The sequence below is a fragment of the Mirounga angustirostris genome, unplaced genomic scaffold (assembly GCF_029215605.1).
Source record: "Mirounga angustirostris isolate CCGP_5_RB_7025 unplaced genomic scaffold, mMirAng1.0.hap1 SCAF_10, whole genome shotgun sequence".
In the NCBI taxonomy this organism is placed as follows: domain Eukaryota; kingdom Metazoa; phylum Chordata; class Mammalia; order Carnivora; family Phocidae; genus Mirounga; species Mirounga angustirostris.
In genome coordinates, this window is record NW_026991718.1 from 37,933,155 (window position 1) to 37,957,713 (window position 24,559).

General features: G+C 44.9%; 1 protein-coding gene and 1 long non-coding RNA gene across 2 annotated transcripts; one reads left to right on the forward strand and one right to left on the reverse strand.

Annotated features, from left to right (window-relative positions):
- Positions 1-1,254: 1,254 nt before the first annotated feature.
- LOC135361853 (uncharacterized) lies at positions 1,255-23,248 on the forward strand. Its single transcript, XR_010405988.1, has 3 exons — positions 1,255-1,399; positions 20,371-20,565; positions 22,995-23,248. It is a non-coding gene; the product is annotated as an uncharacterized LOC135361853 (long non-coding RNA).
- On the reverse strand, positions 16,013-16,622 carry LOC123850749 (large ribosomal subunit protein eL8; the record flags this gene model as incomplete). The annotated part of the gene is made up of 1 exon (XM_045883973.3): positions 16,013-16,622. A coding segment is annotated over one exon (552 nt), but the record flags the coding sequence as incomplete, so codon positions are not given.
- Positions 23,249-24,559: the final 1,311 nt, after the last annotated feature.

Consider the following 24,559-nt stretch of genomic DNA (forward strand, 5'->3'; position numbering starts at 1 on the left):
AGGACTCTTGGCAAGAAGATACGAAATGACAAGGTGGGGAGGAGAAAAATCGGAATCTTTTTGGAATTTATTTTGGAGTATGATGTCAGACAGGGATTTTATTGTTACTCCAATGAGTATCCAGTTATCTCTCTGCTCTTCATTGAGATACAAATGTAGTATGTGGAAGCCTCCTCTTGTCACACACTGAAGCTTTAAGTATATTTGTGTCTTTCCATCCAGAATCATAACGCGCGTCTCTAGTTCTTCAAGTGTCCTCCAGAAAGCGCTGAAGTTCTGTTCATGTACATCCTGCATGTTTATTATTTTGTTTACTTTTTGGTCTTTTGTTTGTTATTGCTCTTGTTGCCGAAAGGAGACTGTCCCCCATTATATCTACTAATTGCTCACAAAAAGAAGATGACTGATTTTCCTCACGTATATTTTGTAACAAGCCACTTTGCCAAAGACTCATAAACCCTAATAATTTTTCAGATGATTCTTTTGTGCTTTCGGTGTAGACATTCATGTCATCTGAAAATAGTGAACCGTTCTCCAAATGTAGTCTGTACATTCCTGCCTCATGGCCTTTGATTTTGCTCTTAATTGTCTGAATTGCCATCATTCACATCTCCTAAAAGCCTTCTCTTCATCAAGACTTAATTTCTCTGTGAGACTTCTTTCAACCTCCCTGGAAAAGTTAAATTCCCTCTCCCCGAACTTCCATAAAACGTTGTACATGCCTTTATTACAACCGTAGCAAAAGGCATTATAATTATCTGCTTATAAAACTGCTTTCCCTCAGGACACTCAAAAAACAAACAAACAAAAAGCCTACATTTTTTCTCTGGGCTAAGAGTCAAGTTGGAAAAGTTCTATTTGGGTGATAGAGGAATGAAGCCCTTATTCACCTAAGTATTCCCTCTTCTGCGGTTTGGGGATTGATGCAGACAAGTGAGGGAGTGAGCCACTAAGACCCAGACGAACAGACAAAGGAGCCCACGAGGCAGAAAGAGCTGGAAGCAGACCTCAGACCTAGGACCGTGGCTTTTGTGCCCAGATGCTGAACTGCAGCAGGGACCTCCTGTCCCCAAGGCTCTCTGCCGGCAGCTCGTGTGGGGACTTGATCAACCTGGAGGAAGGGAAGTGGGCTGTCTGGTCTGTGTCCTGCGCCCTTCCCAGACCTCGGTCCCTGCTCTGCAGCCCGGACCCAGCCAGGGTTCACTGACGGCTCCTTGAGAAGAATCGTGCCACCTAGAGGCCCGACGGCGGAAGTCCTCCTCCTACAAACCGGTCCAGGGCTTGAATTCCAGTCCCCTCAGCCGACGTGGGGACTCCTCCCAGGAGGTGCTCGCGTCCGTGGTGGAATCTTCCGCGAGGGGCTGCCTGACCCGAGAGCTACGGGGGCACGCTTGCTGAGGTAGGAGCCGGGGAGGGGGCTGCCTTCTCTGCTTCCCACGCCAACTCCCAACCCAGGCCGGAACAGGGCGGAGGGAAGAAAGGCTCAGCCTGCAGGGACTCCGCCAGCTCGCCGCTCTCTGATCCTCCCTCCCACCGCGAAGGCCTCGGCGAGGCCGGGATTGCCAGGCGCGGGGGGGGGGGGAACAAGGCAGCTTTATTTTGCATAATGCCTTCGGACAAACGGCCCCACAACGGGGCGGAGGAGGCGGCTGTCAGGCCAGGAATGCACACACCTGTACCTGGGAAGGTTCCTTTGAATTGCCGCTGCTCCGCGGCCTCCCGGGGGCCTGGCCGCTGGCGGTGGGTGGGAGCTTGGCAGCCTGTGCCCTGGGGAGGAGCACTCCACCCAGACCTCCAAGTCGGGCGGCCACCAGGGGAGACCTGATGGCACCCAACCGATTTCTAAAGTTCCCCCCAAAGCGCCTGCCTTCCTCGAGTCCCCCGGACTCCCCCCCCCTGCCGTTCCCACCCCTCCCCCACCCCAGACCCAGTGGGAACAGAGCCTTCCAGAAAAAGAACTAGTTGGCTGACAGACTTCCTCAGGGGCTTTCAGGCGAAGAATGGACCACAGAGAGCACACAGGAGGCCCCTTTATCCTGTCAGCCGGAGCCTTGCTCTTCGTTTTCCTTGCTTCCTAGTTCATTATCTGACGGATGAGGAAACCGAAGCCCAGAGCAGTTAAATGCCCTTCCTACTTCTCCAGCTGACGGGTCGGGTCGCAGAGCCGCCCTAGTACTTGTTTACTTTTCATGACTCGTTCTGTCAGAATTATTATTATTTTATTTGAGAGAGAGAGAGAATGCACAAGCAGGGGGAGGGGCAGAGGGAGAGGGAGAAGCAGACTCCCTGCTGAGCAGGGAGCCCGATGCGGGGCTCGATCCCAGGACCCTGGGATCATGACCTGAGCTGAAGGCAGACGCTCAACCAACTGAACCACCCAGGCGCGCCTCTGTCAGAATTATTGTATAACAGAGCCATGCTTGACCTTTTCAGATTAGTACCGCTCACGAATCAGTATTTTGGAAACTTCACATGAAAGGCTCTCTAATGGGATCAGAGGGAAGTGGGTGATCCGCTCTGACTGCACGGGGCCTAGTGCTCAAGATGGCAGCCCCAGCCCCAACTGCACATCTTCCCTGCCTCATGCCCGGACCAGCTGCTGCTCGGGAGAGGGAGAGGGAGAGGGTGAGGGCTCGCCACCGCAGTGGACAGGCCAGCCTTCAGCCAGGAGGCAGCGAAATAGGAGTGAGATGTAGTGTAGAGACTAGAGTTCTACCTGTTGCTTTCCTTTAGTTCTACATAGAAGACCCATCTGAAAAGTTTCTCCTTATCCCTGTGAAGTGAGGGCAAAAGGAGTTTTCTGGTTTTTCCTCCTGAGTCAGGGCAAGCTGGCACCCGGGGACCGAGAGTTTTGGGCAGAGCCCAGCACAGTTCAAGAAAACCCCAGGGAGGGGGGAAAACGAGGGAGGTCTGCAGGCCCCTTTGGCCCTGGGCCATGTGTCCAGGAAGCTGGGAGGGTGTGTCTCACGGCTGTGGGGTCTTTTTGCAGCTAGAACAGAAGGAAATTCTTGAACAAGGGCTGGTGCCGAAGGAGAGAGTAGATGAGGAGGATCAGCAAAGAGAGATGGAAAGAGGGAAAGAGGAGACAGGGTGCCCATGGACTCTCACCAGACCTCTCATTAAAGGAGCATTTCTTTGAGCCATAGAACCCTGTGCAAGGTGTGGTGAGCTGGTTGGTAACAATGGAGTTGATCATGACGGGTGCCAGGAGAGGTCCCCCAGCAGCAGTGGGGGGTGGGTACAGACCTCCCTCTAGGGGTATAGAAGAGCCTGGGCTACAGTTCCAGCCCTCAGGCCAGCACAGCTGGGCCTGTGTCTTCTAGCTGGGATAGGATTTGATGGATGAGAGATTTCAGCTGGAAAATGATCCTAGATTTTTCTCATCTCTGAAAGGCTTCTGAATGAACAGCAAAATGACAAACCACAAGAGCTCCAAGGATGCAAGGAAGTCAGCAAAATGATCACTTTGGTTCCAGAACCAGCAACCTTTCCCTATGTCTTCTGGGCCCAGTTGGGTATTTGGTCAGGGGACAGCGCCCAGGCTTTATTGCTCTCATGAGGAACAGAGGGCTCACAGAGGGCCAGGGCTTGCAATCTGAAAATTGTGTCCAAAGCATGTCATATATTTGAGTACAGTGGCAGGCTGTGTTTTCTAAAAATGACCACAACAGTGTTTTCAGTCCCACCCTTCTTCCAGAACTTGTCTCTCTCCAATCAAGAGATGCTATTTCTCCTCCCCTTGAACAAGGGCAGGCCTTGGGACTGCCTCACCTGATAAGCCGAAGTGATGATCTCTGATTTCCAAGGCTTGCTCATTAGAGGTGACACAGATGCCATTTGACTTCCTTTCTTAGGACTTGGGAGCCTGGAGCTGATATTTAAGAAGCTCAGATATCCTGAAACCACCACCTGGAAAGACTATCTATACCTGTCCCTATACCTGTATCCATCTATATCTATATCGAGAGAGATGCTCATGGAGCCCCCCACATGTTCCAGTCCCCAGATGTTTGAATCTTCCCTGCCCAGGTGCCAGGCATGGGAGTGAGCGACCTTCAGATCACTCCGGCTCCCACCCCTCGGCTACTCCAGCTGCTGCCAGATGGAGCAGAGATGAGCTGTCCCTGCCAAGCCCCCAGAATGTTATTTTAAGTCACCAAGTTTTGGCGTGGCTTGTTGTACAGTATCGGATAACTGAAACACACTTGTTTCTTCACCTCATTTAAGGCTGTCAGGCACCGTAAGAGGTGTGTATCACCATCCCTAATTTATAGGCAAGAAAACCAAGGCTCAGAATAGATTAGTCACAAGATGTTATGGACTGACTTGTGTCCTCCCCAAATTCATATGTTGAAGCTCTAACCCCCAGTGTGATGGTATTTGGAGATGGGGCTTGAGGGAGATAATTAAGGTTAAATGAGGTCATAAGAGTGGGGCTGCAATCTCTTAAGACTGGTGTCCTTTTAGGAAGAGGAAGAGACACCAGTAGAACTCTTGTCCCCCTCCCCTATTTGCACACAGAGAAGAGGCCATGTGAGGACACAGTGAGGAAGAGAAGTGTCACCCCAAACCAATCCTAGTGGCACCTTGATCTTGGACTTTTGGACTTCTGATCTCCAGAACTGTGAGAAAATAAGTTTCTGTTGTTCACGCCACTCAAGTCTGTGGTATTTTGTTATGGCAGCTGACTAAGCACAAGAAAGTGCCATGGGCATGATTCATATTGCAATTCTCTGACTCCAGCATCCATAGCACGCTTGCCCGCACTGCCTAGCTGTTGAAACAAGACTCTGTTCGTGAGTAATAGTGCTCCTTGGTCTAGACTCCCAAGTCAGGGTCTTGTTCCAAGAGTCAGGCAGAACCAGAGCAGGGTAACTTTTAATTCAGGATTTGCCTGATTTGCTGGTAGAGCTCAAATATTGGACGAGGCCTGGGGTCAAGGGCCAGAACCTCCAGCACGCAATTTCCAGAAGCCAAGGGAGGCACTCAATTCTCGCCTTGGCTGGGACAGGCTTGAGGTAGCCCCTAAATGATTTTTGGGACTCGTACTAGATCAGGAAATGGGGAGATAACCAGGATTTTTTCTTAAACTTCTCTCTTTTTCAAAGTATTTGTTGAATGTCAGTGATTTGCCAGGTGCTATTCTAGGCATTGGGAATAGAGTAGCAAGCAAGCCAGACAACGTCGCTGATGGCATGGAACTTACATATATATATATTTAAAGATTTGATTTATTTATTTGACAGAGAGAGACACAGCGAGAGAGGGAACACAAGCAGGGGGAGTGGGAGAGGGAGAAGCAGGCTTCCCGCCAAGGAAGGAGCCCGATGCGGGGCTCGATCCCAGGACCCTGGGACCATGACCTGAGCCGAAGGCAGACGCTTAACGACTGAGCCACCCGGGCGCCCCTGGAACTTATATTCTAATAAATGTAGTAAACAGAGAAGTAAATGAATAAATACAAAAACAAACAAATGAGCTTCTAATTGTGATAAATGCTGTGAAAGAAAGAAATAGCCGACCTGAGAGAGAATGTCTTGGCGGGTGGGGGGATCTGAGGGGTGAGATTTGAGCTGGAATGTAAAGAATGAGAAGCAGCTACCATGTAAAGAGTGGCAGGTGAGTGTTCCAGACAGAGGGAAGTGCAGGTGCAAAAGCCCCAAGGTGGGACATAGCTAGGCCCATTGGAGGAACAGAGGGAGAGGGAGTTGCTAAGATGATAGTGATGATGTGAGGCATGGTATGAAGGAAAGTTGATGGGGGAGGCTAGACTTTACAGGCCTTAGAGGCCACAGCAAGAAGTTTGATTTTTAATACACTAGGGGTAGAATTTTGTCACCGTGGTGCTGAACAAATGCACAGACACTGTTGTTGATGGAAAGCATGCTCACCCTCTCTGCGAGGGTCTGGACAGCGCCTGGTGATGAGCCTTTTGTCTGTTTGCCGGTCCAGCCAGGATCCCCTCTTCCCCTGCTGGGGACACGGGGAAGAAATGACCACTAACTTCCTTCCAAAATTGCTTCTCAGGGCACAGGGACATCAGAGCCCTCAGTGGCCACTGCTGGGAGTAGGGACTGACAGCCCAGGAGGAGAGTAAAGGGAACCACAGTGCTGGTACTCATGTCCTAGTGCTGTAATACAACAAGCTTGGTGGCTTATAACAACACAAATGTATTATCTTACAGTTCTGGATGTCAGAAGTCAGACATGGGTCTGGTTGGGTAAGATCAAGGTGTTGGCAGGGCTGACCTCCCTTCTGGAGGCTCCATAGGAGGATTTATTTCCTTGACTTTTCCAACTTATGGGGGCTGCCTACATTCCTTGGCCCATGCCCCCCCGCCCCCGCATCTTCAACCAGCAATGGCAGGATGAGTCCTTCTCTATTTCTTCTTATGTCCTCCTGACCATAGCCAGGAAAGGTTCTCCACTTCTAAGGACCCATGTGATGAAATTGGGCCCATGTCTTAGTTAGGGCTGCTGCAATAAAATACCACAGACTGAGGAACTTCTAAAGAACAGAAATTTATTTCTCGTGGTTCTGGGGCTGGAAGTCTGAGATCAGGGCAACAGCATGGCTTCGTTCTGGTGAGGACCCTCTTCCCGATCAAAGACTTCTTGTATCCTCAGGTGGTGGAAGAGGTCTCTTTTGTAAGGGGACTAATCCCGCTCACAAGGGCTCTGCCCTATGACCTCATCACCCCAAAGATCCCACTCCTAATACCCTCACCTTGGGGGCTAGGTTTCAACATATGAATTGTGGAGGGACACAAACATTCAGACAGTAGCAGCTTACCTCAACAATCCCGTGTAATCTCTCCATCTCAAGATCCTTAACTTCGGGGCGCCTGGGTGGCTCAGTTGGTTAAGCAACTGCCTTCGGCTCAGGTCATGGTCCTGGAGTCCCTGGATCGAGTCCCCACATCGGGCTCCCTGCTCGGCGGGGAGTCTGCTTCTCCCTCTGACCCTTCCCCCTCTCATGTGCTCTCTCTCATTCTCTCTCTCTCAAATAAATAAATAAAATCTTTACAAAAAAAGATCCTTAACTTCATCATATCTGTAAAGTCCCTTTTGTCATGTAAAGTAACAAATTCACAGGTTCCAAAGATTAAAATGCAGACATCTTTCTGGATCACTCTTTTGCCTAAGTTTGCCCAAAGTTAGTTAAGGGCTAAAAGAAGGATAAAAGTGGTTAAGCCTGGGGCCCCTCAGGTGGACACATCCAGATAGTCTATTTAGTAAAGCTTGGTGAGTTTTTGTCTGAAGTTTAATGCTTGTTCAGGGAGACAGATATGAACTAAAAACAATCATCATTTATTGGGAACCCATCGTGTACCAGCCGCCTTCCTGTAACTACTATACTTACTACTTATAAGAATTTGCACTTGCTACACGCCATGCATTATGAGAAGTGCCCTACATAAGTGATAAGAATGAAAAGTACTTAATACTTGCAGAACTAGCTTTATAGTGCCTCACTTCAGAAACCCCAGCATCAGCTGGCTGGTGCCCCCTCTGAAGGGTCTAGTTCCCAGGCTCAGAAGGACCTCCCTCTGAGCTCAGAGACACCAGTACTTGTTAAGTAGTGCCTCTTCTTAGGATTTTGAGTTTCAGCTCCTTAGTACTCCTTCTCCTCTGCATCCTAGGCATTAATATTTTTAATCTCTTTCCTGTGTTCCCTTAGCCCTGGAAGCTTCCTGTAATTCTTACCCTCATGATGCCTTAAGGGTTAGGATTTACCCTTTCATTCACCTAGCTAACAAATGTATACCTAGGTAACATTTTTTTTTTAAAGATTTTATTTTTATTTATTTGAGAGAGAGACTGAGATAGAGCATGAGAGGGGGGAGGGTCAGAGGGAGAAGCAGACTCCCTGCTGAGCAGGGAGCCCGATGTGGGGACTCGATCCCGGGACTCCAGGATCATGACCTGAGCCAAAGGCAGTCGCTTAACCGACTGAGCCACCCAGGCACCCTAGGTAACATTTTTTAATATTACATCTCCTCTGTTTAAATAATGGTACTATTTCTGTCATCTGGATGGTTCCTGACTAATACAGAAATTGGGTCTGGATATCAGGAGATAGAAATAAAGTGGGGCCTTTCATGATTATATCTAATAACCCACTTGCAGAATTTCTGCTTCCCATCTCCACCATTTTGAGCTCTGTTGATTTTAAAGTCTTAATTCTCAAGGGGGAAAGAAAATGCTTCCATCAAAGGACACATTAGCAATTCCATTGAGCTAACAGATGAAACTGCCACCTGGCCATTTTGGTCCACTCCTGACAAAGACTCCGCAGACAAGGAAAAGTGTTAGTATTCTTTACGGAGACTAAGGGGTGAATGATCTCAATACCAAGAAGGAATGGAGTTCCAGCTGCACCACAGGACATGTCTGGAACCTAAGAGAGTCCCTGGGATTTCTCTCTACTTCCATGTGCAATGGTAAAAGTCAATGAAAATGTCAGCAACCCCCCAAAATGACAAGGACATTGAAGATTCACTTTCCAAGAATGAACGTTTGTGTCACTTGGCCAGGTAAAAGGAAACCTAGAAGGGGCTGTGGAGAAGGAAGTTCATGTCAACTACATCTTCATGACCATTTACAGAATTAAGACTACCAGAGCTAGACGTATGTGCTTCTTCACTTGCGTGTGTGTGTACATATTAATGATTTACCCCTCCTCTGTCCTTCTTGACTGAGGTAGACCTTTTGCCCTCTTTGAAATTTTGGAGTAAACCAAGGCTGAATCCCAAGTTTGCATCTTTTCTATATGCAGGCTCTTTGGATAATGTCATCTATGGCTTTAAATCTTATATGCCAGTGATTCCCAAATTCATATCTCTTACCCTGGCCTCTCACTAGGATTCCAGACATATATTTTACTATCTACTTGATATCTCCACTTGACAATTGAGTAAGTATTTCAAGCTTAACATGGCCAAGATAGAACTCATGATTCTATGTATCTCCTTCATACCACCTACTCAAGCCTACTTCTCCCTAGGTTTTCTCCTTTGCAGTAAATTACACAGCCATCCAGCCAGTTCTTCATGTAAAAAGCATAGACATCTTGATTTCTTTCTTCCCCTTACTCTCTACATCTAATCCATCAGCAAGGCCTAATAAAGATGTCTCCAATGTATACTTTGGTCTGTAAAATATATCCACATCTCACCATGTCCTTCGCTACCACTCTGGTCCAAGCCACCATGTTCTTTAACCCTGACATCTGCAGTAGTCTTCTAGAAGGTATTCCATTCCTTATCCCATTCTTGTGAATCCCCTACACCCCACCCTCTATATGGTAGCCAGAATGATCTTTTAGATACATAAATCAGCTTTAAATTCCTCTAAAGCTTCCCTAACATATACATCATAAAATGAACATGGTCTATCCTAGTTTACAAAGCCTTACCCAATCAAATCCCTGACCATCACCCCTCTCACACCACTCCCTCCCTGCCTTTCCTCTTGAGGCTGAGACATTTGTTAGAGTCCGAGAGCTACATCGTAAGGAGTAGAGCCTAAACAGGGGGAGATGCAGAGACGAAACTCTAAGGCTCGACATCTCACAGGCTGGTAACCGGAGGTCTCAGCCACAATGAACCGACTATCCGCTACCCATTTCCTCCCTGACCTGCAGTCATCTCTAAGATGATTATAGCTCCTGGAGATCAACCCCCACCCCAGCTCACCTCTGTTCATCCCATAGCACCTTATTATAGTCTCTCAATACCTGACAAGACTATCAATTCCCAGGGAATTACAACACAGAGGAAACAGAGAAGCTGCTTGTCTTTGTCCTTTGTCGTGCTCTAGCTCCCCTGACTTCTGACATTAAAGCTTCTGTCAGAGTGGATACACTAACCTGAGTTTGACCGTAGGTTGGTTTGATTCTGGCTGTTGCAATTTGAAACCTTACCCGAGTTTTCAGCAAAAGATCGGGGTGCAGTAGACAGCCTGTGGGTTTCTTTTTTCTGTCAAGAATTATCCTCTTTGGTAATTGTGGTTGTTCAGGTGAACTTAATAATGAGATAATAACTAGATACATCCGTTTCACTTTGTATTGAAGATACAAGCAAGGAGATCTATGTTGGTTGGTCTGTCAATCAGGAATCATTAGGGAAGTTAAAAAAAAAAGAGAAAAAGAAAAGAATACTCTCCAAGCTCTGCTTCAAAGACATCAGGAATCAGAATTTCCTCTACTGAAGAGATTTTTATGTGAAATTAAGATTTAAAAGCTTCATGAGTGATTTTTTTTTTTAAAGATTTTATTTATTTGTCAGAGAGCACAAGCAGGAGGGAGAGGCAGAGAAAGAGAGTGGGAGAAGCAGGCTCGCTCTGAGCAGGGAGCCCGATGCGGGGCTCGATCCTAGGACCCTGTGATCATGACCTGAGCCGAAGGCAGATGCTTAACCGACTGAGCCACCCAGGTGTCCCTTCATGAGTGATTCTAATGCATGTCCTGGATAAGATGGGATGCTTTACAAGGCTTCCCAGGAGTGGTTTAAGCGTTCCTGCCCTCAAAGACGCCAAGTGGAACTTCAACTAGAAGCAGAGACTTACACCTGCTGTCACATCTCATTTGAAGGTTGAGAAAAAGAGGCCCAGAGAAGTCAGCAGCATCATCCCCAGCTCACACAACATCCTAGTGTCAAAGCCAGGGCCTCGACTTAGGTCTCTGAATGAATGGGACAGAAGGAAAGCAGCATTTATCGTGGCACAATGATTCCCTCATCAGAGAGATCGAACTTCTAACAGTAAGGAACGTTCTGAAGGGGAAAAGGGAGGAAACAAATATGGATATTTTGAAGGAAGAACAGGACTGGGGAAGGTCAGTGAGGGGCAAGGGCAACACCCATTCTCACCCTTTAGCCCCCACCATACCCCCTCCCCCACCTCTGCAACTATGATGGATTTTCCCAATGAAGGTAAACTCTATCTGGCAGGGTTGCTGGAAGAATGGGAAGGTAACATCTGGTGAGGGTAAAAATAGAAAGTATTATTGGGCTTTTGAGGCTGCTCACTTGAAAGAGGAGAATAAATCATTCCTTCGCCCAGAGCCCTTATCTGTTCTTTATGCCTCTAACTGTGGGTGTGTAGCAGGTGGGGATAGAGAAGGTGAGGAAATTTTTCCTCAGTGGAAATCCCCTCTTGGTCAGGCATCCATTTGAGGGAGATGGGCGTTGTACCCATAGTATCTGTATGGGGAGGAACATCTCCACAGAATAATGGAGAAGCAGACATGAATGAGACACTGGGAGAGGGTAAAGACAAGAGGGACACTGACTGATACAATGATAGAAACAGGAAGGTCCTATAGGGATGGGGGAGGTAGGAAAAAGAAGAAAAGAATGGGATGGGGCCTATTATACTCCAAGTCCAATTTATATGCCTCTCTGATGTTTTTTGTGGCTCTCTGGTTTTCTAGACACATCTCTCGCACATTGCTTCCATATCTCCTGGGGCTTAGCTCTTTTTGGTGTCCAGTACTTATGATGAGGTTTCTCCCAGGGTTGAGAATTTGGTTAGGGATTGAAAGGTGGGGCCAGGGGACCTCTGGCAGTCCCTTGGTTGTCTACTCATCATCAGCGAGGACCCCAAAGATGCTCCTATGCCTTGACTTCTCCCCCAGGCTAGAAACCTGGCATTCTTATTCACCTTTGACTTCCAGCCCTATCCCCCTGCAAGCAGGCGGGCTGAGGAGATTTTCTTTTAATGTGCATCCCCTCTTAGTCAGCACAAAGGCCTCTATTCTGTTCAACCGATATCCTGCTCCTCTCCCTACAGTCAACATTTCTTTAGCCTTAATCCCTTAAAACCCCCTTAAACAACTCAAAAGCAATAAAGAGATAGTTCTTGGTTACATTTCTCCCTTTTGCTTTGTTCTTCCTAAACCTGTTCTCAGATTGCAGGCCAGAAGGTCTTTGTGTGAATGTTGACTCATCTCATTCTAATGAGATCACCGACAGCATAACTGGGCGGCTGGCTGCTCCTGGGCTGGGTGTTGGGTAACAGAGCTGTCTGGCTATGGGACAAGCTTCCTGGAGCAGAAAAGGAGGGAAACCTTCTGTGCCTGGGACTTTGCAACATCAGTTACTCCCAGGGGCCTAAACTTGTGATCTTTGGATACTGCAGGACTGCGCATTTGCAAGTGACTGGATCTCTTCTGTCCATCCCTACAGTCCCTAAACACCCACAGCCTGTAATGAGGCTGGTAATCTGTCTTCCGTCTTACTCCTGGGGTTTGTATTATAGCCACAAGTGGAAATACGCATTGTACTCATTAAACTGTTAACTTTAATTTGGTTTCTTAGCACGAAGGTGTTTGATTGAAATTAGCTAGGAAAGATATATATTTTTTTAACATTTTATTTATTTATTTGAGAGAGAGAGAGACCTCAAGATCATGATCCGAGCTGAGGTCAGCCACTTAACCAACTGAGCCATCCAGGTGCCCCAGAAAGATAGATTTTAATGAAGAAAATAAGTAAGTCTTTGGACTATAACTGAGGAGGACAAGCCTTGGCCAGGTGAAGAAATAGAAAATCCAGAATGCAGTCTATGGGAACCTGGGGAAGGGCACCTCCTAGCAGATGGTAAATTTGGACAAAGGCCATTGCCTCTTGGAACCTCATCTGTAAAACAAGGAAAATATAATATTGTTAGTTATTTGATATGGGCAAGTATAGACAAACAACAAGTAAATAGAACGGATCAATATGTTGACCATTAAGCAGTAATTGGTAGGCCAGATCAGGAAGCAAACTATGAAGGGAGTGGATGCTGTGTGTGTCCATGCATGAGTGCACACAATTAAACTAACTGTAATCATTCGGCATAGAGATAAGCAGTGTGGGGACAGGGCAGGAGGCAGGAGTGAGGTGGTGGTGAAGGGGAAGGGCAAAATGCTACCCAAACCAAGCAATTAAAGGTAATAAATGTTGTTAATATATAATGTAATATAACACACATATTTACATACACATTCACAGGCACATACATATGTTCGTATGTATGTGTGTATATATATATTTATATTTATCTATGGAAGGAGGTGAGTGGATAAAGGGATTAGGTGAAGGTGATGCATGAAAAGATGTGGGCTTGAAAAAAAATTCTCCAAAATAAGATGAGGCTTTGTGTATTAACCTGCGTCTCAGGTAGCATCAGTCTGAACATTGATCTTCCAGTCTACAAACATAATACATCTCTCCACTGAGTCTTCTTTAATTTATTTTTGCAAGGTTCTATAGTCTTCAGTATACAGATCTTGCATGTCGCCATTAAGTTTATTTCTTGAGTATTTTATTTTTTTGATTGCAATTTAGATGGTGTCATTTAATGGAGTTAAGTTCATTTTCTAAGTGTTCCTTGCTACAAGACAAAAATGCAAGGGATTTTTGTATATTCATGTAGTACTGTACAGTCTTGCTAAGTTATTAGTTTTCCTAGCCTATATGTAGATGCCTTAGGAATTTTTAATTTATTTTTAAGTTTAATTCCCACCCCAGGGAATATTTGGCAATGTCTAGAGACATTTTAGTTGTTACAACTAGAGGGGTGCAACTGCCATCTAGTAGGTAGATCCAAGGATGCTGCTAAGCACAGAATAGCCATGCACAACAAATTTTCCAGCCTAAGATAGAGAAGCCCTGATGTTAAAGTATGTTTTTTTTTTTAAGTGTGTTGTTTCATTTCCCCAAATAGGGTTTTTTTTTTCTCCCCTAGTTATTTGATTGTTACTGATTTCTAAGTTAATTCCATTGTGGTCAGAGGAAGTACTTGATATGATTTAATTTTTAAAATTTGTTGAGAGGTGTTGTATGGCCCAACGTGTGGTCTATTCTGGTGAATATACCATATGCACTTGAGAAGAATGTATGTTCTGACTTGGTGGGTGTAATGTTTTATTGATATCAGTTAGGTTAAGGTGGTTGATAGTGTTGCTCATTTTGTCTGTGTGTTTGCTGATTTTATTTTATCTGATCTATTCATTGCTGAGAGAGAAGTCTTAACACCTCTAAATATGATAATGGGATTATTCTCTCTTTAATTTTGGCAAATTTTACTTCATGTGTTTTGAAGCTCTGTAATTAGGTCTACACACATTTATGACCATTAAGTCTTCCTAATGAATTGATCTTTTTGCTATTATGAAATGTTCCTCTCATCTCCTGTAGTACTTTCTGTCTTCAAATATCTTTTATTTGATATGACTATAACCACTTCAGCTTTATTCTACTTACTGTTTGAATGGTATAAACTTCCTCATCCATTGATTTTCAGCCTCTGTGTGTCTTCTAAAGAAAGCATGTAGTTGTTGTCTTAGTCAGCTTGGGCTGTCTATATAACCAAACACCATACACTGGATGGCTTAAACAACAGACATTTACTTTCTCATTGTTCTAGAGGCCGAAGATCCTGAGATCAAGGTGCTGGCCAGTTAGTTGCTAGTGAGGACTCTTTTCCTGTCTTGTAGGTGGCCACCCTCTTGCTGTGTTCTCACACGATGGAGAAGAAAGAGAGCAAATTCTTGGGTCTTCTCTGATGAGAACACTAATCTTTTCAGATCAGGGTTCCACCCTTATGACCTTATTTAACCTTGATTAATTTCTTATTCCAAGTATAGCCACACACTCTATGTGGGGTTAGGGTTTCAGTGTATGAATTTGGGGGGGACACAGCTTAGTCCACAGCAGTTGGGTCTTGCTTTTTTTATCCATTTTGATAATTTCTGCCCTTTAAGAAGTTTCAGTTCATTAACTTTTAATGTAATTGTTGATATATTTGAGCTTGGGCTTATCATTTTATAATTTGTTTTCTATGTCTCTCTATTTTTTATTTTTCTTTTCCTCCTTTCTTGTTCCTCTTTTTTTTTTTCATTACTTGAATATATTTTAGAATTCCAGTTTAATATTTTTCTTTTTTTTTAAAGATTTTATTTATTTATTTGACAGAGAGAGAGAGTGAGCAAGAGATCACAAGCAGGATGAATGGCAGAGGGAGAGGGAGAAGCAGGATCCCTGCTCAGGAGCCCAGTGTGGGGCTTAATCCCAGGACCCTGGGATCATGACCTGAGCCAAAGGCAGACGCTTAATGGACTGAGCCGCCCAGGTGTCCCTTTTTCTTGTTTTTTAAGTTATATTTCTCTGCACTACTTTTAGTGGTTGTTCTGGGATTATAATATACATTTTTATCTTTTCACCATCCACTTATAGCTATTGATTTTTTTTTACTTCCTGAAAAATATAGAAACCTTGTAACCATATATGTCTCTTACCTCCTTCCTTTATATTATAACTATTATATGTCCTATATCAACACAGGTTATAAATCCCACAAAAAATGTTATCACTTTTGCTTTTGGCAGTCATGTGTATAAAGACATTAAGAGAAAGCCAAAAAAAAAAATCAGTCTTTTAATTTACCCAGATATGTACCTTTTCCAATGCTCTCTATTCGTTTGTTTATATCTGGTAATATTTTCATTCAGCATAAAGAAATTCCTTACTATTTTTGCAGTGAGGGTTTACTGGTGAAGAAGTCTGTATTTTACCTGCATTCTTGAAGGATATTTTTGCTGGATATAAAATTCTGGTTTGGTGGTTTTTCCTTTAAGTACTTTAAGATGTTTTTCACTCTCTTCTGGTCTTCATAGTTTCTGATGATGAGTCATCTTTAATCATTGTTCCACTATATATATAATTTGTCTTTTTTTTACTTCTTTCAAAACTGGCTATGAACTTATATTGCCTTACTTCATTAAGGATAGTAATAATAGCTGCTTTAAAATTCTTAACATGTCCCTATAAGGGAACAACTAGTAACAAATGAATGACGGAAGTCATGTATGATACTCTAGTTCCCTTGCCTCTTGAAGGCATGAGTGTGAGTGAGGCATATGTTTGACTTTGGCTCCCAAAGTTCTTACAGGGTCCTAAGTTTTAGCTGCCTTCAATGGTTGTTAGCCTTTACACCCCTTTATTTATTTTTATTTTATTTTTTATTTTTTTGAAAGACAACGTTTTATTACTTTTATGTATAGAAAATTCAACAGCATCCACTCAGCCCAGTTTGGTGGCCAGTTCTTTAGCCTTTGCCTTTTCCAGCTTGGCAATGCAAGCCACAGACTTCAGACCCAGGACGTTGCCTCCCCAGTGGCGGCGGATCTCATCGTATCTGTCATTGTAATTGGTCCCAATGGCTTCCACCAGCTTTGCCAGAGCTCCTTTGTCTTCCGAGTTGACCTGTGTGAAGGCGACAGTGGTGCAGGTCTTCCTGTGGACCAGACGCCCCAGCCTGGCCTTCCCCTTGATAATGCAGTAGGGAACCCCCATCTTACGACACAGGGCAGGCAGGAAAACCACCAGCTCAGTGGGATCCACATCATGTGCAATCACTACCAGCTGAGCCTTCTTGTTTTCCACCAAGGTGGTGACAGTGTTAACCCCAGCTCGAAGGACAGGTGGCCTCTTAGTGGGGACATCCCCTTTGCCCGCAGCTTTCTTCTCGGCCCGGGCCAACAATCTCTGCTTCTTCTCCTGCTTTGTCTCTGGTCTGTACTTGTGGGCCAGCTTAAGCAGTTGAGTAGCTGTCTGGCGGTCCAAGGCCTGGGTTTACACCCCTTTATTAAACTGTCTTCTTGACCCTGTTTCATGCCTCACTCCCCAACTGGTGTTTCCTTCACCAATAAAGCAAACTATTGGCTCTTGAATCTTTATCTTGGGGTCTACATCTAGGGGAACTCAAACTAAGACAGAAGTTGTAGTCGAAGAACATTGTCTATAATTCTTGCTACACAAAGTACAGTCTACAGACCAGCAGCATCAGACATCACTTAGGGACTTAATAAAAAAGCAGAATCTCAGGCATCATCACCAGAATTGTAATATCCATTATAACAAGATCTTCGGGGATGCCTGGGTGGCTCAGTCGGTTAAGCATCTGCCTTCAGCTCAGGTCATGATCCCAGGGTCCTGGGATTGGGTTCTGTATCGGGTTCCTTGCTCAGCAGGGAGTCTGCTTCTCCCTCTGCCTGCTGCTCTCCCTGCTTGCTCTCTCTCTCTCTCTGACAAATAAATAAATAAATCTTAAAAAAAAAAAACCCAAAACACCAAGATTGTTGGGTGATTTGTGTACTTATTAGTTCGAAAAGCAGTGGTCTATATGATACCTATTCTTTGACATTTGCTAAGTCTTGCTTCATGACTACATGACACATTTTCTTTTTTAAGATTTTATTTATTTATTTCAGAGAGGGAGAGAGAGCACGAGCTAGTGCAAGCATGAGCAGGCACGAGCACAAGTGAGGGAAGAGGCAGAGGGAGAAGCCCACACTCTGCTGAGCAGGGAGCCTGTTGCAGGGCTCAATCCAGGACTCTGGGAGCATGACCTGAGCTGAAGGCAGACATTTAGCCAACTGAGCCACCCAGGTGCTCCATTCGTTTCTTTTCTTTTAAAAAAAGATTTTATTGGGGTGCCTGGGTGACTCAGTTGGTTAAGCGTCTGCCTTCGGCTCAGGTCATGATCTCAGGGTACTGGGATTGAGCCCTGCATCAGGCTCCCTGCTCAGCAGGAAGCCTGCTTCTCTCTTTCCCACTCCCCCTGCTTGTGTTCCCTCTCTTGCTGTCTCTCTCTCTGTCAAATAAATAAATAAAATCTTTAAAAAAATAAAAAAATAAAAACAAAAAAAGATTTTATTTATTTATTATTTGAGAGAGAGAGCATAAGCAGGGAAAGGAGCAGAGGGAGAGGGACAAGCAGACTCCATGCTGAGTGTGGAGCTCAATGTGGGGCTTGATCTCAAGACCCTAAGATCATGACCTGAGCCAAAACCAACTCATGACGCTTAACCAACTGAGCCACCGAGGCGCCCCACATCCATTCCTCTCAAGATTGCTCATCCTGTTTGTTCATCTTGATCTTTCTGTTTCATATTGTTGGCCGCTAACAAGTCTCTGGTGATCCTTGGTTGTCTGTTCATATTTCTAAATGAAAGACTCTTGCTAAGTGTCTGTAGCTATGACAAATTCCTCTGCCATTATTCAGGTCTGTTTCCCCAGCAGACCTCACCCTTGAATGGGAGGCTGAGTAGACGGCACCTACAGGGCACGTGCGTGGGCAACAGCAGGCTGGCAGGCAGCTCGGAGCCCTCACAGCTGTCAAAGAGGAAGGCTTTACTTGGCAGGAGAAACACTTTGGTGTATTTCATCTGGGGGGAAGAACTGAATATCTCTCAGCTTCTGCTCATCCATCATGGATGTGCAGAGTTACTAGGCTTTGCTCTGCTTCTTCTGGCTCTAATACCATGTCCCAGAGTTTCCCTCAGCAGATCCTTCAGTTCATTCAAGAGCTGTTCTCAGGGGTTTACCTGAGGATGATGCCCTCATTGGCTGCTCTGAGCAGAAGAAGGGGCTGCACAGGTGATCTTTAACTCGTTATCCCAGTGATCACCCCTGGACAGCCCACCTGGTCTCTGCACTTTGAGATGAAGAGTTGGAGTTTCCTTAGGGACCTTCTAAAGGAACATTCCTCACTGTATCTGCCTCAGATGTGCTTTCTCCATAAACCTAATCACATCTATTTTCCAGTTTCCACCAATCTCTTAAAATTTTTGTGCTATTGATGGCCCCATGTCTTTCCAGACCTGTTCTAAATTTATTATTTGAAAATTATGCAACCCATTATTTCACTTAAATGCATATGCTTAACCCATCATGTTGAACTAGATGTTTTATTACTTTCTAAGTTTAGATTTGTAGATTTCAACTGAATTTACTCTTACAGGAAATTGTTCATTCCATTTCTCTGCCTCAACAAAATATAGCTCTTTATTTAAAGAACTATTTTGATAACCCTATCAAATTATTTTAATAACCCTAGTTAAAAAGAACTTCCCTTTAGAACAACAGAAGAAAAAATAAGCATCCAGGTTCCCATATTAACTAACTGGAATAATTATTCCTATTAACAGACTTGATTTTGAATATTCTGTTGTAATTCAATTAGTCATATGTCCTTCCTTATCTTCCAGTATTTTACTATATGAATTGTAACTATTCTTTTTTTTCTTTTCTCATTTAATAAGAATAAACACTTCAGTTGCCTGTTCCATCCCTTTCTCTACCTTATGACACCTGTGAAACCTTACAAATTTTCCTAAATTACAATGTCCCTGATAACTTAGCTTTGTAGAAGAGATACCAATCTGTCTTTTGTATTCCATTGTCAGAGTTAATGAAAATTGACATTTATATCTAATAACTATAAATTTTATCAGTTAATCAATACTTTGGAAATTTTCCTTAAAAACTTCAATTCGGGGGTGCCTGGGTGACTCAGTCATTAAGTGTCTGCCTTCGGCTCTGGTCATGATCCCGGGGTCCCGGGATCAAGCCCCACATCGGGCTCCCTGCTCGGCGGGAAGCCTGCTTCTCCCTCTCCCACTCCCCCTACCTGTGTTCCCTCTCTCGCTGTGTCTCTCTCTGTCAAATAAATAAATAAAATCTTTAAAAAATAAATAAATAAAAACTTCAATCGGGGCACCTGGGTGGCTCAGTGGGTTAAGCGTCTGCCTTTGGCTTAGGCCATGCTCCCGGGGTCCTCGGACTGAGCCTGTTTCTCCCTCTCCCTCTGCTGCTCCCCCTGCTTGTGCTCTCTCGTGTGCTCTCTCTCTTTCAAATAAATAAATTTTTAAAAAACCTTCAATTCACCAGCTTATGTCTGCATTCTGTTAAAAGATCACATCCTTTTAGCTAGAACACAAACTTTGAGGGAAAAGAAATCTACCCGTTTTAATAGAAAACTTGAGTTTTGCAGAAAACACTTCAGTGTAGACCGGTAGAAACATACACGTTTCTCAAGGCACACATGGCACCCAGGGTTGCCCACGATGAGTCACCTTCAGAACCAGAACCTGGTGATTGTGGGCTCTAAGGCTGGGTTTCCTGGGGAGCTATTCATGTTAGTTCCTGAACACAGGACATTTATTATCTGGATTATTTCCATCAGATTCTTCGGTGTCCTTTCATAAGATGCTATAAGGCAGAGCAAGACCTATTCCACTTTTTCTCTTGGTCTGGGGTATGGATCTATGTGTTCAGGGAGGGAGAGAGAAAGAGAGAGAGGGAGGGAGGGAGAGAGAGATTATCTTCTCAGACTCTCAGGAGAGGGGAGGGGTAGTGTGGATGCCTGTCACAAGCCTCCTTTTCTTCTTACTGTAAAGTAATAAAAACAAACAGCATCCTAACCTCTCTCTGCCTGGGGAATGGGGCCGCTGTTTACAGATAAACAGAGACCTGCTGCCTGTTAGGATCCCAGGAACAAAATTCAGTCAGAAGACTGAAAACACAATTGTGTTTACAGATCAGCAGCGACATGCCAATGTCATGTTGGTGGCAGAAGGCAAAGGTCATGTTTACTGCAAGCAGAGGTGCCCGGAGCTGCCACGGGGGCTGCCGGCGGGGGATCTTGAGGAGGAGCGCGGCTGCAGCTGTGAATCCGCGCTTGCCTGACGCAGACAGCCTCAAACCTCAAACCACCCGGGGAGGGATCGCGGAGGTGAGGTCCCCCGACGGCCGTGCGGCACAGCATCGAGGCCCCTCGGCGGCTGGAATGGGCTACCTTGGCCCTGTGCGCGCGCTCTCATTTTTCCAGTCCTCAGAAAATTTGCTTTCTCCTGGGGAAAGCCCTCTTCCAGAAAAAGGAAGCGAAGCTGCAGCAGCCTAGGGTCACAAATGCCATTAGAAAAGCGTCTGCCCTATGTGCATATTACTGTGTCGGCGGGAAGACAAGAGCGCCCTCCCCTAAAGACAGGTAGTGACGCTCCGCTGGGTCAGTCCCTTTAAAGGCCAACGGCTCAATGGTTCCGAGTGCCTGTTCTGCGGTCAGAGACACCTGACACTCTTCTGGCTCTGCCACCAACTTTCAGTGTGACCTTGAGCAATTATTTAAGCTCTCATTGCCAGAGTTTCATCATCTATATAATAAAAATAAAATTGCTTGTCTCTCAGGATTAGGAAGAGGATTAACAAATAGTAGAGGAGACTGTTTTCCGCATTTCCTGGGGTAAGCACTCGATAAAGGGGAGCCGTTGTTGTAACAAGGAAATTTGGGGGAAGAGCCTTGCATCTAGGAGAATTGGGGATAAATCGCTGATTCATAAGGAGTTCTAACAGCTCAGGAAAATAGTCCAGCGGATCTGTGCTTTGTCTTCTCGGCTGGAGGGCTCCACAAAACTGCAGCATCACGGTAGGAAGGGAAGGTAACCAGCTCATCGCCATTTGCCTTGGTTCTGTGATCTCCTGTCCTGGGAAACTCCTTGATCCCAGGCAAACGTGGATGGTTGGTCACTCTAGAGGCCAACCAGAATCTGACTAGGGAATGATTCGAAGTAAAGTGCCTCGTGGAGTATTTGCTCCTAGGCTGACCCACTGTGTCTTAAAGCCCAGACTTTTGGCGAAAGGGGCCTAACAAGGGATAACGGTCCTTGGCTTCATTTCTCATTAATGGCTTTAATTGGAGCTGGGGTTATCTGGCAGGGTAACTTCCACCCAGCCTGCTGGGCAAATCCCCTCCCCACTGGGCCCAGTCATCAGGCAGATTTGTGTGGGGTGGCAGGGACACAGTTTTCCCTTGCTCTTCTCCAGGGAGAATCCACGCAGGATGTTTATGTGATGCTGCCGACCATCTGCATTCTGGGGCAGACCCGTAGGGTGAAGCAGGGTCTCCACCGACCCTGATCCTCCTGGATATGGGGCAGCTGTTGCACTCCTCCCTGGAGCCCACATCTGTGGCCCCTTTGGAACTTGTCCTCAGCATCAGGAAAAAGCTAGAATCGAGACTTCCAGAAATCAGCTAGCCTAATGCATCCAGGCCAAGTGCTACAGCTTGTGATTTCCAACTTGCTGTCGGACATTTGGGGGTAGTACCACAGCCTGTCCTGATTTATAGGAGCCACACACCAGCATCCCCAGGATCCTTCAGTCCTTCCAGCTTCCTCCCCTGAGCTCTAGGTAGGAGTAAAGGGTGCTGATTAGTATCAGTATTTGGGGAGCATTCAATATCCATGTTTTAATTGAAAGATGTGGTTTAGGAGTTATAATACTTAATTTCAGGCTATTGACTTACACGAACATACTATTTCTACAGTACACATTGCCTAACAGTACGCAAGCTTGCAGTTCAAAGAGGAAAATGTTGTCTGAGTGTGCAAATGTGTCAGTTTCCTATTGCTGCTGTAACAAATTACCACAAACTTAGTGCCTTTAAACAACACAGATTTATTAGCTCACAGTTCTGGAAGTTAGAAGTCCAAAATAGGTCACTCACCTTTTTCCTTCCCTCCAACCCTTGACAACCACTAATATGTTTTCTGCCCCTATGGATTTACCTCTTCTGGACCTTGCATGTAAATGGAATCATACAATATGTGGCCTTTAGTAAATGGCTCCTTTCACCTAGCATAATGTTTCCATAGTTCACCCATGTTGTAGCAAGAATGAGCCCTTCATTCCTTTTTGTAGCTGAATAATATTCCATTGTATGGCTATACCATATTTTGTTTATCCATTCATCAGTTGATGAACATTTAGGTTGCTTCCACTTTTTGCCTGTTATGAACAATGCTACCATGAACATTTTGTGTGCAAACTGTGTGTGAACATAGTTTTCATTTCCCTTGGATATCTATCTAGGAGTGGAATTGCTGGTCATAAGGTAAGTCTATGTTTAACATTTTAGGAACTGCTAAAATGTTTTCCAAAGTGATTCTACCATTTTGAAATTTTACCAGGAAGGAATGAGAGTTCCTCTTTCTCTGCATCTTTGATAGAAATTTATATTTTCAGATCTATGGATTTTAGAGACTCTAAGAGATATATAGTAGCATCTTTTTTGCTTTAATTTGCATTTCCCTAATGACAATGATGTTGATATCTTTTCTTATGCTTATTTTCCATCTGCAAGTCTTTTTTTTTTTTTTTAAGTAGGCTCCACACCCAGCATGGAGCCCAATGTGGGACCTGAACTCATGACCCAGAGATCAAGACCTGAGCTGAATCAAGCATCAAGAATCAGATGCTCGGGGCGCCTGGGTGGCTCAGTCATTAAGCGTCTGCCTTCGGCTCAGGTCAGGATCCCAGGCTCCTGGGATCGAGCCCCGCATTGGGCTCCCTGCTCTGCAGGAAACCTGCTTCTCTCTCTCCCACTCCCCCTGATTGTGTTCCCTCTCTCGCTATGTCTCTCTCTGTCAAATAAATAAATAAAATCTTAAAAAAAAAAAAAAAAAGAATCAGATGCTCAACCAACTGAGCCACCCAGGTGCCCCTGCACATCTTTTTTAATGAAGTGTCTCTTCAGATCTCTTGCTCATTTTTAATTGGGGTGTTCATTTTTTTTTATTGTTGAGTTTTAAGGGTTCTTTGTATATTGTGTATGCAAGTCTTTATCGGATATGTGATATCCCATATCCCATTTGGCCCAACCCCAAAATGATAATTTAAATATTTTATTTTTAAGTACTCTCTATACCCAGTGCAGGGCTTGAACTCACACCCTGAGATCAAGAGTCCCATGCTCCACCGTGTGAGCCAGCCAGGTGCCCCTAACCAAGTGATAATTTAAAAAAACAAAACTGAAAAAGCATGTAAGCCAAGAGAGGAAAGTAAAAAAGGTGGGGAGGGCATGGTCTCTGGAGCTGGTAATCCTGAATTCAGCTTCTGGTTCTGCTCTTTGTTAGTGGTATGACCTCCTGGAGTCTCAGTTTTTCCCTCTAAAGATTAAATAATATCTATCTCTGAGAGTGTTTAAATAAGATGATTACTGGAAATTGCTGGTGCTTAGTAAACGTTCACTAAATAGTAGTTTTAATTGACTTACCTTATCTAGGTTCACTTGGTCAGCAAGTTGTGGAACCAGAATGCAATATAGGGGTTTCTGGTTATAAAACCTGTGCCTTTCCCATACTGCCCACAAGAGGGCAGCATTCGAAGTCCGGCAGTCCTGGGCACCAATTTTACCTGTGCTGCCTGCTAGCTGGGTGACATTGGAAAAGTGACTTCTCTCTGAGCCTCAGTTTTCTCATCTGTGAGGTTAGATGAACGAACGTATTTTAAAAAAGAGTCTAGTACTGTCTCGGGAACATAGTAGATGGTATAAATTTCATTTATATACATTTTGAAAAGATACACCATAGTGCATTGGGAAGACACCGAACTAAGGGTCAGAAGTCCTAGGCTCTTGTTCTCTCTTGGCCTCACCTTGCTGTGTGACCTTGGGCAAGTCTTGACCTCTCGGGACTTTGAAGGCTTCATCTCGATTAAAGCATTAGAACGACAAGGGAGAAGAGGAGCTTTTAAAATGCCAATAAAAATTATGAAATAGGGGGCGCCTGGGTGGCTCAGTTGGTTAAGCGACTGCCTTCGGCTCAGGTCATGATCCTGGAGTCCCTGGATCGAGTCCCGCATCGGGCTCCCTGCTCGGCAGGGAGTCTGCTTCTCCCTCTGACCCTCCTCCCTCTCATGCTCTCTGTCTCTCATTGTCTCTGTCTCAAATA